General features: G+C 45.2%; 1 protein-coding gene across 1 annotated transcript in view; it reads right to left on the bottom strand.

Moving 5' to 3' along the window:
- The window catches only part of E23 (ABC transporter G family member E23), a 150,919-nt gene that overhangs the window by 87,803 nt on the left and 47,064 nt on the right, over positions 1 to 16,052 (bottom strand). The window contains 1 exon segment of the mRNA XM_076376281.1: positions 15,784 to 15,823. Coding sequence (XP_076232396.1) covers positions 15,784 to 15,823 — 40 coding nt within the window.

The raw sequence follows: 16,052 nt of genomic DNA, 5'->3' as shown, positions 1-16,052 counted from the left end.
AGACTGTGTCGGTGAGATCGAGTTATTTCTGTGTTCATGTTGAAATTTCTGGTGTATGCTAGAATTCCAATATTTGCAGGTAGCCTTCATTTATTGCATTCTATTGGGGAACGTAAATATGGTTATATAACAGTAAGAGCAAGCAACATAGGGAGTCATATTAGAAAGGAAAATATAAATTTTACAGTCTGAAATCACCTCGATAGTTGCACTCGAGTGATGAACGAATATAGTCAACACAGATGAGTGCATAAAAGAAATTTAATGTTATTCTCGAAGGACTTCGTTTCTCACAAAATCCTGAATTTCTCCCATAAACGAGCAATGAATTTCAAAAATATCGAGAGTCATTCTTCTCCCTCCCATAATTAGCAGTATTGGTATACTCGCAGAGGCGTAGTTAAAAACGCCAACGCCCCGCCAAATCAATAATCCAGCACTGCCATAATGGTCGCGACATCTCATTATACTGTCAGATACCAAGTGTAGCACGTGTCACCTGGCAATTACGAAGCTCGCTGGTATCGATACGTAAATAAGTCACCGACAGAGGTCTCGTATCGGAAAATCGTGATCTAGGAAAACTAGTATCCTGCGCCAATGTCGATCTCATTGAGACCAGTAATTAAATTATATATCGTAGTATCGTTTGAATAACTCCACCGTTGACTGAAGAAAATCATTCATCCACGTAATACCTTACCTCTTTAATATTAAAGTGGAAAGTTACTAAATCATCGAGCAGAATAATATTCAAGTAGGTAATATCCACGGTTGACTGAATAGAACGTTTTAAGCGACTCGACGATCGTAATATCTGCGTCTGATGTAGACTTGCCTATTGATTATTCAGATATTATAGATTTCTGAGGTATTTGAAAGGGTGGAGAAAATTGTTTCTTTTTTTTAAGGGGTTGAATATTATGAAGCTTGGCTGTCAATGTGTCCACGTCTTCATAGTTCGATTATCGAGACACCAGCGACGTTGAACGTCTTCTAGGCAAACAGGGTGTTCCTATACAATGCCAAGTGTCCTGTGTCGCGTTTCACCGCAAAGCAGTGTCGACGTGCGGCAAAGTTCACTCGGTTTACCGTATCAAGGGGACGCGACATACCGTCCCCGAGGCACGGTCCCTGTCTCACCTCTGCTCGCGCAAAAGGCCGAGCGCGAATAAAATTCCGACCGCGAAGAAAAGTAGGACGCCGGCGACAGGCCGCAGAAACTGCACATTTGCATCTTTCAATAACCATACGTCACCGTATCGCAGCTATTCGAACGACAGCATAATAATTGCGAGCCTCTTTCGCGATTTTACCGATCGCCGCGATGATCTTCAGCTTCGATATTCAGCTCTCTGACCTCTCTAGGAAGCTGGTTGCCGCAATTGTTTGGACAGCTGCGATCGAAAGTGATCCTCAGAGCTGAGATTGGAATGCAAGGGACTCTGAGCGCTTCTGACTGACGCAGATCTTGATTTTAGAGCTGCTCGAAAGGATCTGGTCTTGGGTGAGTGAAAGACAGCGGAAGGGAAGCCTGGACGTTGTATCGAGGATCAGGGTGGAGGAAATGGGGAGTGCTGTGAACAGGAATAGGGGTTGGTGCAGCTGGTGATCGGTTTCTGAGAGATACCTAACGTTTATGAATCAGCTGAAATGAATTCAGGTCAAGCGATGGTCTGAGATCTCTTGAATCGTTTCATGTGTTATTCTAATGTTGTAGTATATGACGCGCTTCTACGTTTGCCAAAAAATGGAATAAGCTTTCTAAGAAATTCAAATCGAGAAGATCGAATTAATGATGCAAAGTTGAGGACCTTCTGGTGAACAGACGTCATTCATAGGCTACGAGCCAACGTCATCGGGAAAAGTTTCGAGTCAAAGTGGAAATACTCGCTTTCGAGGAAACTATTCTGCTGGATTCGTACACGATGGTTGGGAATTACCACGATCGTCATTTTTTTCCTCGTCCGCTTTCCCCTGTCGACAGAACCGTCTCTAAGTCGTCAGGGAAGCCGATTCCGCGGGCGTTATCGCACAAAAGAGCGAGAGTGACATAAAGGGGCGCGAACGAGCGACGACGGTGTGGGTGTAGACGATTCTATCTAAGTGGCGAAGGGGGCAATGCACCGTGTATGCACCGACGAACGGGGAGAGGGACTTGCATCACTTACACTCGCCTCCTAAGGCTCTCCCTCGGTCTTCTTCGGTATGCTGACGCCGTGCACCGCGTCGCTAAATTGACGTCTGCACCTGCGATCAGTGACCAGCCACGCCAATCTTTTCCCACAATTTTCCTGTCTCGATTCGAAGGGTTAAACTCATATGATTAAGCTGGATACTCGAAATGTGGATAAGAAGGTGCTGGAGAGCAATTAATAAAGTGGATGTAGTTACTTAATTTAAAGTAGTAAGTAGTTTTTATATTATGAGGAAACTTTGACACATAGTTGAGAGAATTGTGAAGACAGGAATGCTATCAAAATTGAAGATTTGTAATATAGTAGTGAAGACTAACTACAGAGTGACTTAGAATATGAAGAAGCTTTTATAGTGCCTCAAAATATGGTAAACCTGGGGATCAGAAGAATCGAGTAAAAGTAATAATATTATAAAAATTGGAAGTTTGTAATATCTACAGCTTCAGAGATTCTTATAGTGTCTCGAAATGTGCAGGCCTAGACAAATAGTATCAATATAGCAATTCCCCAAAAAATTCAGAATTTGCAGCATAAAGAAGACTCTACCAGACAATAGACACAAAAGCCCAAGAAGAAGAGAAAATACTATGATCTACTAACCCCCACCAATGACTAAAAAGATAATCTTCAAACACATAACAAGAAGAAACGCAGCCAAGTCCCAATTCCTTCAAAGTATCCCATTCCCAAACAAGCGAATTCGACTCTGACAGTTCTCAAAGTGACCAGTTCGCCTGCATCAATTTCGCCCGTCTTAATTGACTCAGCTACACCTTGTTCGAGCTATTGGCTGCATTCATCAACGAGCAGCGTTACACGAACACCACCGACATCGGTCATCAACGAGGGGCGACAGCTGTTTCGTGTAACTCCCGTCGTTTAACAGTGGAACGAACTTCCCTGGCCGAAATCATCGCCAGACAGCACGTAATTGGGAACAACTTCCGCGTCAGTGGGACAGGTTATGTCCCAGACGAGTAGCGCAACTCGTTACCAGCGGGACAACTTTTATAGCGATCTTTATGGGGGCTGAAACTGCTGCCAAGAAGTTCCTGCATCGTTACGGAGCAACCTGGACGGAACTTCTCTGATCGATAACCGGATATTAATATTTTGACGTGGCGATGGAGATTGAGGTCAGATGGAGAAATTCGCGCTGGGGCTGCGAAAATTATGCAGACTTCGGACAAGTTGCATTTGGCTGACGTTCGGTGGAACTAGAAAAGAAATCGGATCACAACGTAATCAAGATGTGAGAGGTCGATCCCATCTTGTTGGAAAATTAAACGAAGCTCTTCATCTAGAAATAACACTGTTCTTTCAAATTTACCACGCTTTCGAGAGGAAAATCGAACATGACACAGATAGTTAAAGCGTCGTAGAAATGCATCCCTGTCGGATTGAATTTTCGCGGCCGAAAATGTTCGAGATTGCCCTCTCTCTAGTTCTATCTAGAGCTCCCAGCCAATGAAAGTCAATATTGACGAAGCTTTATCGTCGAACTTGATTACGCGTTAAAAATAATTCTACGACTAGTGAAATGCTTTCGCGTGACCGTTTATCGACACGATCCTTATCCCCTGTTTTCTCAGCTATTTCCACGGGGAAGGTTCAACGAACAACGACAAGATCAAGATAGAGAATAGGGAAAACTCGTCTCGCACTTTTTCGCAGCCACCGTTTGCTTCCATATGCCAGCGGTTTGCGAAAGTCTTATCTGGGAGAGCTTCAATATTTGCTGCGGAGGAAAGTCGAGCCACCGATCATCGAGGGAATAAGACATTCATTGTATTCCTCGATAAAACGTCTCGGTTCACGGCTTCTGCCATGATCACAGAAAAATTCGGCGGCATCAAGAATCCCCTGGATGACTCCACTGACTCGTATTATGAGTACCATTGTCTACCATTCTCAGAGGCTTTAAATATATAGTACTTTTGCTCCATAAACTCGCTTAGCTTATAAAAGAATCACGTTTTCAAAGTGGTACGTAAAATATTCGAGAATTCTTTTACCTTCAATAATTCAAGAATTTATTAAATATATTTACAACCTCGTAGGAAGAAGATACTCTGACAGTAATGTTCGTAGAATGCAATGCCCTGGAAGGGATACAAAAAATTGAGTCACTTCACCAAGACTCGTTCTAAGATCGTCATGAAATTTTATCTAAATCCCAACTTCGAAAGCAGACCATTAATCTAGCTTGACATGTCCCCTTAAACTCTGACACAGTATAATCTCAATGAACTCCACTTCCAGCTAAAGAAACTCGATGCAATGAGGGCAATCGAGAAGGAAGATTGCAGCAATTTTGGCGATTTGAGCTGCATGGTCAATCTAGGCGGCAAGTTCGATTGTAACTGCTTAGCTGAGTCTCGACACGTCGTTCCTTTGGAGAAACGACCGACAGACAGAACAGTAGTCGCTGCCAAGGAAGGAAGGTTATCGTGCCCGATCCCAAGGACCTCTTAGCGCGTTAACATCGAGGGAATTGCGACGCTGCTTTGATGGAAGCTAAGTGAAGGAATCAGATACTGCACACTAGAAGATAGCTACTGTGTATATTGTGAACTTTGTCTAGAATACCAACGCTCAATTTTAACATATACTCTACAATTGCAAGATTTAAGTCACATATTTACGGTAGTGGCCAATCAAATTGCTACCACATATATCTAAATTGTTAGAGAAATAAAAATTTCAAGTAAAAAAAGGAAACTAGATGCATGACAAATGACATAGACGATTACTTCTCCTGTGGTGCTTAAGCCAAAAGCATTGATATTTGTAAGGTGTTACAATTTCAGCAGCCACTGCTGTATATTTATAAGGGTGATTTTCAAGTATTCATTGTTTTATAGAAATCTTGCCTGGGACCATCCAAAAAGCCTCAAATCCTAATCCTTATCCTCTGATTCAGATATCTCCTCAGTCCACCCAGTCCACTAATAAGACCTTTTCAACAGAGCCCAGCAATCATCGCTCCAAGTAACTGCTTGCTCGCAATTAGTTGGTCCAGACAGGCGTAAGTCAGTGTGCGCGAGGGAAAAGCTAGTCGGAGAAAATGGAATCGCGGCGATGAGAGGCGTAGCGGCGCTCGCGAGAGGAGAGCGAGAGAGTGTTGGTATCTTCGGCTGAACAGGAGTGGTTGGCCACCCCTGGCCTGGATACCGCGGCGTGTTGTTCACCTCCGTGTGAAAGTACTCGCGGCACGCACACGCGAGACACGCTGCTACGCGATCACGCAGGCTCGTGTGCATCGGTTCGCTAAACACGCGTGCACAGCTTCTATCTCGCGCCGTCTTCGTTCCTCTCCTGATCCTCTCCCTCTCTAACGTCCTCTCCTTCTCTTTTCACTTGGCGAGCGTGTTCCCGCGTCGACCGTCGTTCCTTTTCGCGTATAGACACGTCGTCGTCGCGCTCGCAGAACTCGTCAGCTTGGAATTTCGTCAAGTCCAAGACGTGACCAGGATGGAAGCTGTTGTGGTCACCAATGGAGACCAGGGCTTGCGATATCTGCAGAGGATTTTAAGCGATTTTTGGGCAACTGTCTATGGCGATTCATCGTGGCAATTTTTTAAACATTCATGAGTGATTTTCGAATTTCTCTTGATTTTTGGAAATCTGAGGCTTCCTCCTGAGGTCTTCAGTGAGGATTGATGCGTCTTGAATTTAGGAAAAGGAATCTGCACAGGGTTGATTTGGAAGTCGATTACTTCATCAATATACAGAGATCTATAGGATTCCACCAAGGGAATTGAAACCCTCATTAGGAGGACCAGCCCACATGCCAAAGAAGGCCTCAACCTTGCACGCCTATCCCTCGACGATTCTTTTATAACAAAAACTCCCAGTTAATTTTGAAAAACTTGGATGAGTTCATAGACTGAATAAGAACCCTCTCAACCTATCAAGCTAATTTGTACTCTGGACCATTACGACACGTAGATCTTAAACTACCAAACTAAACTCCATTCAACAAATTTCCTGAATTTAGTCGGAACTTCAACTTTCGCGTGCCAGCGACAAAATTCTCGCGAATACTAAAACAGAAGACGTTTCTGGAGACTACAGGCGGAGACATCTGGCTCTTGAATATTTTTGGAGCCGATGGCCCGATGACGCGAACGGTGGGCGACCACCACTGGGCCACTGCCACTCGGTCGCTTTACCAGGAATTTCGCTTAGGAGATTTCGCGAATTGTTTTCGCGACGAGCACGTAGTTGACGTCGGCGTGAGACTGGGTGTTTTGTTGGCGGCTGCGTCGGGTTAACGATTGATTCTGGAAATTGGGCAGCCAGGATCGAGGCAACGCCGCAGCTGCACGAGTTTGCGGAGAGATAACAACAAGTCTCGTGCTTGAAGTATCAGCAATACATTAGCAGGAATCTGAATTATTTAAACTGTTCAGGAGAATTCTAGTTTGGAATACCTAAGGCACCCAAGAGTTTCAGAGTACTCAAAATGAAAATTCTCTTTATTCTCTGTTTCCTGAACACTTCACTTCTCCTATTAGTATTCATTCTCCTCGGCTTATTTTACTCTCACTTTCAATCCCCCTTCTAGTTTCTACCCTTCCATCGACTCTGTACTCATTCGACTTTCATCTCTCTGCAATTACTCTTTCATCTTCCTCCTTCATTTTCTCCAACGTCTACTTCTTTCTAGTGCTCTCCCACCTTTGCTATCCCAGCTACTCTCTACTCACTCCTCTTCTTGTTTCTTTCTCTGAATCCTCTCACTTTCGTTCCTCCTCGCCAGTCCACGCTCTCTCTACTCTATCACTTTCACCATTCACTCAATCTTTCTTCCTCCACCCTGTCCTCCCTAAATCCTCCACCCCTTCGTGCATGCACGAGAGACACGCAACATCGGGGCGACACGGAGCAACGGCCGCCAAGTGTGGGCAGTGGGGTACGTCATAACGCGATGCAAACACGCGAGCACGTGCAAAACTGCGCTCTCGCGGGCATAGGTCTCCAGACGGGAGGAAAACATGAGATCGAGAACGAAATGGAAAAACACCGAGCATGACAAGTACCTTTAATGACAGTTCTCTCTCTTTGATAACTGCACCTCCTGTCCGAAACGAATCTGAACTGTGATTAACTTGATCAAAGGAGAACACAGCATTCTAATCAGACGAGTTTCAAGGGACTCAATAATTTAGCGAAGAGCTTACCCTATCCTGAATTCAAATTCTCTAGAGTCGTAGGACTGAAGTTAGGATCTCCTGAAAGTTTGATTTCTGGAGATCAATCTTCACCTGGGGAACTGAAATTCGAAGATTAGGGAACCTCATGAGAGCTAAGTACTGAACTTCAATTTGTACTGAAGGATAACAGCTCGGGTACTTGGAGATTGATCCAGCAGACCTTCGATTAGGCAATAAAGAATCTCAGTAATTAGAAGAAGCAAGATCTCTAAATATTAAGAAACGATTGTCAAATACCTATACCCTGAACTCCACATTCCAGAACTAAAAGAGACTTCCACACCATCATGTACCTCACATGCCTGAGCAATTAAAGAACCCCATTTCAAACACAAAGCTACCAATCCCTCAAAAACATAGAAATTAGCCACTGGACCACCTTCTGAGACCCAAAATCCCAAGCTCCTAAAGTCTCTACCTTCCCCAAGTCCCCCATCCTCCCCACGCCAACACCCAATAAATCCCCGTCGCCACCATCAGGTCCCACATCGACGCCAAAATGTCAGCAGTTGACCCACGTAGTCCACGAATTCCTGAACCATTCCTCTCTCTTTCATCTTCCCTATCGCGGTTTTTCGTGGCCGTTCTCCGCGTTCGAGAGCGGCGACACGGCCGAAAGGACCGCGCATAGGAGCGGACTGATGTACCGTTACGAGGCAGAATGGCGGTTGTTAGTGTGGCAGTGTGTTAGCCGGGCAGGATCACGTAGGTAGGTAGGTCGGTGGGTAGACAGCGAGCTGGCTGCGTTGCGGGTGTAGGTGTACGCGCGCGCGACCAAGACGACGAGGACGAGGAAGAGGACCGCGCCAGGAAGATCTACTGCAATCTCCTCCTAGCTAGGTCCGCGGAGCGCAACAGCTGCTCGTAGGTAGTCGGAAACCTGTCCCTACAAATCTTTATAACTGCTACTGCCGCCGTCCTCCCCGTATCCTCGCGCTCCGCCGCCTCGACTGCCCTGTCCGCAATATATCAGAGCGCCTCTCTTCCTAGTCCTTCGCCCGCGTTATGACGGTACGCCGACCTGCGAGGATCACAGAGTTCCGAACTTCGATCGACCCGTCACGCGGACGTGCATCTGCTCGATGCGATTCATGATGTGGGTTATGGGATCCTAGATTTATGAGATAGGAAACTGGACTTGTGGAACGAAATATTTGAAATGTAGCTGGTCTGAGTTGTTCCTGCTCTGTGGAGGGATCCTTGATGCGGTTTATATTGTGGGTGTATACAGGAAGCGAGACTGAATTTGGGAAATAGAATATTTAGAGCAAGATGTCTTTTTGATATTCTTATTTTGTGAAAGGATCCTTGAAAGTGAATTGATGGTCTTGAGAGTTTAAAAGTTGCTAATATATTCACCTCAAGTTGCAGTCTTCATTCTTGTGAATCATAAAATTCATACTTCAGTAGGAATCTTATACACTGGAAAGACAAACCAATATTATACTGTCATGTAAATCATAATCACTTCGGTAAATCTTGATATTTTGAGTTTGTGTAATCTGCGGCGATGGGTGAAACCGTAGTTCTTGCTTTGAGAATCTCTCACGTTTATTCTTCTATTATACTACTATTTTAAGTTGGAAGTTAGAACTACCAATCAGAGATTGCTAGTATGATAGTATAAGCAGACTATTTATTGTTGTTACAATACCAGCATGATTTTTTATATACCAGCAACTGTCAAGACAATATTCCAGCAAGAGTAGATCCATGAACGGTGGCTGGAACTCGCTAACAAACAAATCAATGAAGATGGATTCTTCTCTCTGCGGAAGTGTATCTTTCCCTGACATCTTCTCTGAACAGCACTTGATGATGCTAGTCTGTCTGTCGTCATCGATGGAAATACGTTCTGCGTGTTCCAGCGCTGAGACGAGAGAGACAGGAGGCCAATCTTCGTGGCTGATTTTCTTGTTCGTCATTGTTTCGCGCCGATTCGATGAGATAAGTGTTAATGGCGGTGACTGGGATCGGTTTTAATGTCGTGTTACGAAAGATTCTGAGGCTCGATGGAGATTGGAGCCTTTTCTCAAGTGATCGAGGAGAGTTTTTTGAGGTGGACTCGCCTGCTCGAAGAAAAATTGAAGAAGAGTGTTGATTGTCTTGTGTCACAACGGAAATTTTTGCAAATGATCAATTTTCTTCCGTGACGAAAGTAAAAAAAAAGCAAGCTGCTTTCAAAATTGTGACATAGTTGCGCAAATAAAGATCCACTTTTCTGGGAAACGAGGTGGAAGTGGTATCCAGTCATACAAACCCAAAAACGAAATATTTGCTGACCATTGAACGTAATATTGCAAGCAAGGCATCCCATCGATCTAGTTTACCAGTTCTCGTGGAAAAATGCGGAAGTTTCGCAAAGTTGCACCACAATTTCCGAATATTGCGGCACAGGAACGCGCAGTGGCACGTAATTTAATGAATCAAAAGAGAAGTAACGGTCGCGTTCGAATTGCAAATGCTGATTTTTGACATTCCTCCGCGCTGGACACGTCTGACCGACTTTTTCGCCTCGCACGCCGCGATATTCGACCGCTTGGCTTATTCCAGCCGAAATTTATTACCACGTCAGTGGATAGTATTTAGATACGCGGAGTGTCGATAAGATAAAATTGTAGTTGCTAGTACTGGTCGATATTTTGAAGGTAAATCGAGCAACTAAAATTAAAATTGACACGAATTAGAAGTGTGAAAATTGGAATAAGTATAATATCGATACTATAATCAGGAAATTATTCCATCTAATTACCAGAAGGCATAATGACTTCCTAATTGAATCGTAATTACTATAGCGCTGTAATAGGACTACATTTTTTATAATTGCTGTAATTACTGAGTCTCGAGCGTTGCACTATAATGAGGGAATACTGTATTTTAACGACTGCTTGACAATAGCTGTCAGAAATTTTAAGAGGTATCTCTGCATGTTAAAATCGAACGATAATTAAGAATGACGAAATACAGATAAAATTAAGTCTGACTTGAGATTCATTCTACTACTGATGAGCTCTAGCTACGTTAAGCACAGAGAAGTTAGTAGAATATATCTCAGATCAGATACAATGTACTCAGTAGAATATGCCCAAAGTCAGACAAACTGAAATCAGTAGAATAAGCACTTAGTCAGACACAGTGAAACCAGTAGAATAAGCCCGTAATCAGACACAGTGAAATCAGTAGAATGAGCCCTTAGTCAGACACACTAAAATCAGTAGAATAAGCACTTAACCAGATACAGTGAAACCAGTAGAATAAGCCTCAAAATAGACATAACAAACTCAGTAGAATATACCTCAAGTCAGACACATTTCACATGTATTTTAATCATCTTCTCATAAGACCCATACAAGTCAGTAGAATGAGTCCGAGTGGAACACATTTCACGAGTACTACATCCATTTTCTCAACAATTAATTCAGAAACGGAGCCTGAAACGCATTTTGAAATTTCTGACAGCTATCTCCGAACACCTAGTACATTAATATTTATCCTACTGTATTCTATTATATCTCCATCAACAGAGGGCTAACGGAAGTTAGTGGATCACGCTTACGTGACCAGTTATTCGTGGCTCGCGGCGATCCCAGCGGATCCTCAGCGGAGGCGTGAACGCGATCGCTGGAGCGGTTGCATCGCGCGAAATGTGGGACACTCGGGTCTAGGCTGAGTTATTCAGATTAATTGTCTTTTAACGTCGTCCATGGTGAAACGGTACGCAGGCAGCGGGACAATGCCAGTCACGGTGTCAACGCTTCAACGATCGGGCTCCCTCACCCCCTCTGTTTCGCGACTCGTTTATTTTCATTCGGATCTGTCTGTGACGGCTATTGAGGAAGCATCGACGGGGGCAAGGATAACCGCGGCCTGGCTAACGAAGTCGCGAGAAAACGGCGATCGTTTTGCAACCGATGCACATATTTATGGCACGACTGACCCGCGCTTTTGACCCAGCCTGCGGTCTTTTCCTCGTTGGACAATTGAAAAGGCGAGTAATCGCGAGGACAGTGTTTACTCGATGAACGCTCGCGACTCGTTGTCATGCGAGGCCACAGTTTTTCCAGGAATATTTGCTCAATCGTGGCTATTCTGTTTTCCGATGGGGTTTCATTTGTGGAATTTTAACGAAATCAAGGGCTTGTGACCAGCGTTCAACAAAATCCCGCACTGTCCCATAGTCAAACTCATAATTAGAATTGAAACACGATTTTCTGAAACACGACACGAGTTTCAAAACTGTCTCACGCCATTTCTTTTCTCTGTTTCCAAATTATTGGATAGGTACTGACTTTATCTTCGACTTCCTTTTTCACCTAGAATCTTCACCCTCCCACTCACAAGACACTCTGCGTATCGACAGGCCGCCGCGACCAAAGAACACTAGAGTCGTTGTTGGTCCGGCGTTCAGACACGCTCGAGGGAGACTCTGAAGGGTGAAAGTGGAGGAATCGGGTCGGAACGATGTCGAGGCTGTTACGGAGTTGACGGTGCCGATTATTCGAGGGACAATGGTGTCTGTTCGCGTAATAAGAGCTTCACAGTCTGCTGGGCGAAGGGAGGCTCGCTCCTTCGTTGCTTCCGAAAATTCGTCACGCGCCAGCAAACCGAGCCGAAAGTCATCCGGGTGGCGGCTAATTTTAGAGACTCGTTTGAGGATCGATTCATTCGGTAATTTATTCCTTTCGCGTAACGAGCTGCGCGGGGAAACCATCTGTCTGCGCGCGCGCGCGTTATCGTAAACATTGACGCGTGATTCGCATAAGACCGATATAGGGACAGTTTGGCTGATTTTGTCTGCTTTCGAGATTGAGGGAGAAATTTTAATTACTATGCAAATGACGCTACATGAGCGAGGAAACTCGTTATTTTAAAAAAAGGAACTTTAAACTTTTTTAGACAGTTAAAAAGTAACGATATCGAAGAATCTATACTACATTGTATTCTGGATAATAAATTTTAGTTTATGGGCCATAACAAATTTTTATTTCAGACGCTTCAGTTTTTGCCAGTTGGGGCGGTTGGCAATCGATATTTTAGCAGACAAGAAGAGAAATATCTTAGAGATTTTGAAACACTGTCACTATTTCAAAATTAAAGAATAAGCATACGCAAATTGTAGTAATAATAAATACTAATTATCTACGAAAAGAAAATTCCCTAAACTTCGCCCATTTTTTTTTTATGTCACCGAGTAATTTAGCTGTCCAAATTTCGTTCAATATAAGTCTCACTTACTCACGTTTATCCCAATATTAGACCTTGCCTAGTCCTCTCCTCACAGAACACTAATTCAATCCCAACCCAGTCCTATCTCCCAAGTCCTCTTCACCAAAAACTCGAACCCCCACGATCAAAACGCAGAACTCCTCACATTCCAGTGAACCGCTAACGCAGACGTCACAGAAAAGGGGGAATTAATAACTCCCGCGAAATCTGATACTCCCCGCGCGAGGAAACGCGGGAGAAGCGCACAGAGACGAGCGGCGACGAAAATCGAGCGGAATGAAAAAAAGGGCGAACAATATACGGCGCTTCGCACGAGCCTGGACGTTTTTATTCGTCGATGGCCTCTACGATCGAGCAGCATAAAAAGGGGACCACGGTTGTAAAACGCTGCTAGCCGATCGGATAGGAACGTAGAGGACGCAATAATGAGCGTCGTAAAAAAAGGCTGGGAAGGACATTTATCCGGGATTCCACCGCTGCGGGTGGCGAGAGAACTACCCCGCGAGGGGCTCGCACCTACGATCCACGATAAACTCGAGATTTGAAGGACTTAGGCCACGGTTTAGAGGTCCTCGCGACGCGTGAAAGTCCTGCTGGCCAGCAGGCGAGAGAAAGAAACGGTAACTCAGATAACAGCCGCGCAGATACCATCGGGGGATCGCGTGGGCGTTTGTGGAATCGAGCGGACTAGTCCGCTTGGCTAGTCCGGCCGCGTTCGTGGATTCGAGCCAAAAAGCTGGCCAAAGAGTTCTTGTTCCGAACGTCGCCTTCCAAGCGGCCAGCGGACCTAAACAACGTCGGTATCAACAAAGTGGACAAGCCAGGCCACACGCGCCGCGAAAAAGAAAACTCGAGCGATCCGCGCGATGGTTTTGCCTACAGAGTTCTATTGTGGTGCTTGCTGGGAATTGGACGGTGCTGCTCGATATTGTCGCGACAATAGGGTCTCGTTCTTGCTCCTTGGTTCGTTTTCTTGTTTTATGTGCTTATCATTTGAGTGTTCTTTTAAATTCTTGGTTTGATTAACAGAAATAGAAAAACTTAGTTAACACTAATACCAAATTGTACAAGTTTCCTAAAATCTCAAAAAATTTTTCTGTGTAATCGATCTACCACAAATCTCAGAAGACCAAAATAACAGAAAGTAATAAAGGTCATAAGGAATCGAGTAAAACCAGAACAACCCTCGACTGCTACAAAAGATTGGCGGAGGGAAAGCGACGCCAGAAATTTCCAAGACTTTCCAGGGCGTCGCGTTGTCGCATAATGGCCGTCCTTCAGATTAAACTCGTAGGAAGGAAAATCCTGTCTGGCCACGAAAGAGGCCTCTCCCTTTCCTTTGACGGCGCAAGGACACTTGACAAATCTGGCCGCGAGAGGAAAGAGAATTGCGAGAGCTCCAACGCAGACTGGGGCTCCTGGTCTCACATCAAGGGACACACAAGCTTCGCTCTGGGCTCTTTTCGCCACGTGGAGTTCCTAGGCCAGGTTTCTCCTCTAAAACGAAATTAAGGGAGAGAAAAAAGAAAGCGAGTGGCCAGGATGCATTCTTTAGGCAAACGACGCCTCACAATGCCGTCTGAGATAGCCTGATGAGGTTATTTGTTGCATTGTTCGGGCATAATGGGGTCGGGCCTTGCAACGGATCGCCCTGATCTCCCTTTCTGCCGCTACCAAGGATCTCCTCTGCGTGCACAACACTGCCGCATCGGGAGCTTTGATGATCCTTGGCCTGCTGGCCCTCCTCAGGGTCGCACCGACAGATTTTCGGCCTCGTAGAGTAACCGAGGCGAATCTGCTTCACTACGGGATATAAATCGTCCGCTGGAAAAAGTTGCGAGGGAATCGAGCGGGAGATCGATGGCGTGCGAGTAGGTCGCGCTTTTGGAGATGCTTAAGATACTTATAAGCGAGAAATGGAACTACAGCAGCTTGCATTCACAAAATCTTCATGTTCATAGAATTTATATCTTATCTGTATTGAATGTAGTACTTTTGAATTGATAAAGTTTTCCCGAGAAAAAAGAGCTCCAACCAACTAAGATATTAATTGCATTACAACAAATAATAAAGTAGAGAAAGAACTCTAATAAATGCAGTAGAAGTAAATCTAGAACTACGATCTAACAATACTCCAATTTGGGTTTTGAAGAATTAGGAACTGAAATAACAGTTCACTTTAATATTTCATTTTACGTTACTTAATCAAGGTTCTACTATCTCCCCAAGCAACCACTATCTCCCAGCGCCTCTGCCTATCTCACGTTGCCCAACGTAGACTGTTGCTCAAACTGTCACTCAAACTATCAACCTAATTCCCTCTACATCCTCTATCCATTCGACTTCAGCACCAGAAACGTGGCCAGCATCCGCTTCAGAGCCACGAAGACATCAGGTGTTGCAAAAGCCGACGCAAGGATGATCGACGAGGCGCGATTCCTCGATTGACATGGTCACGCGTCACCTCCGAACTAGAACACCAGCAGGACGAGGCGCGGCGTTCTCTGGCTCGTCCTTCCAGGCGTACCATGGCTAGATGCGCGAGGGAAACGAGGCGAGCTCGACGATCGGGAAAGAAGAAGCGTTCTTGGCTCGGTCCCCGGCGGAGGCACTCTGGGAGGGCGAAATTAACTGCATGCAAGTGCTCTAAACGAGCTATTACCATTGCCAGGACGTTTATATGGGAGGTGGTGATTACACGGCCAAGTCAACGACGTTGGGAGTCTCCGTCTGACCGCGGTCCACGAACGTGTTTTGTCCGCTGCTCGCACGCTCACGCTCGCACACAGCCAACGAGCACTCAATTATGCTCGACCAGTTGTTCGACGTGTGCATGCACGTTCATCCGTCTCCAGGGGTCCGGATGTTCCGCTCTTCTCTCCTGCGCCGCCTGCTCCTCCTGGCAGTCGCTCATTCACCGACGTCCACCTATCCGCGAGAGCTAGTGACGAAGAATTAATTGCGCCTGAGTCCTTGGCGCTCCTCACGGACGCAACGTGGGGCGATCCTCTTTGTTCGACTGGACGTGCTTCCCGTATCTGCATGCGCGATGGGTGTGTGGGTTCAACGGGTGCAGGAATGCGCGAGCGATGCCTCCGCGAGCGGACTCTGTCAACGCGCCGACGAGGTGACGGAATGACGATGGATCTTGATGATGGAGATGAGGGAGCTGCTTTGAGTCTCTTGCAGGTTCTTTGCACGCAACGTGAACTTACAAGATCTGAGTTTTGAGAAGTGGGTCCTGAAGGGTAGATTCTTCATGGACCATTTCTCTGAAATTCAACCTCTTATGACATTGATCTAGGTTCGATAAACACTTCACCTCTTAAAAAGCGTCCAAGGTAGCAATTAAATGCCATCTTCTGTTTTCCATTTTCTAAGCTTCCACTTTTACTCCCACTGACGTCAA

This window comes from Calliopsis andreniformis, chromosome 4, assembly GCF_051401765.1.
Source record: "Calliopsis andreniformis isolate RMS-2024a chromosome 4, iyCalAndr_principal, whole genome shotgun sequence".
In the NCBI taxonomy this organism is placed as follows: domain Eukaryota; kingdom Metazoa; phylum Arthropoda; class Insecta; order Hymenoptera; family Andrenidae; genus Calliopsis; species Calliopsis andreniformis.
This window is presented reverse-complemented; position numbering and strand designations above follow the sequence as displayed.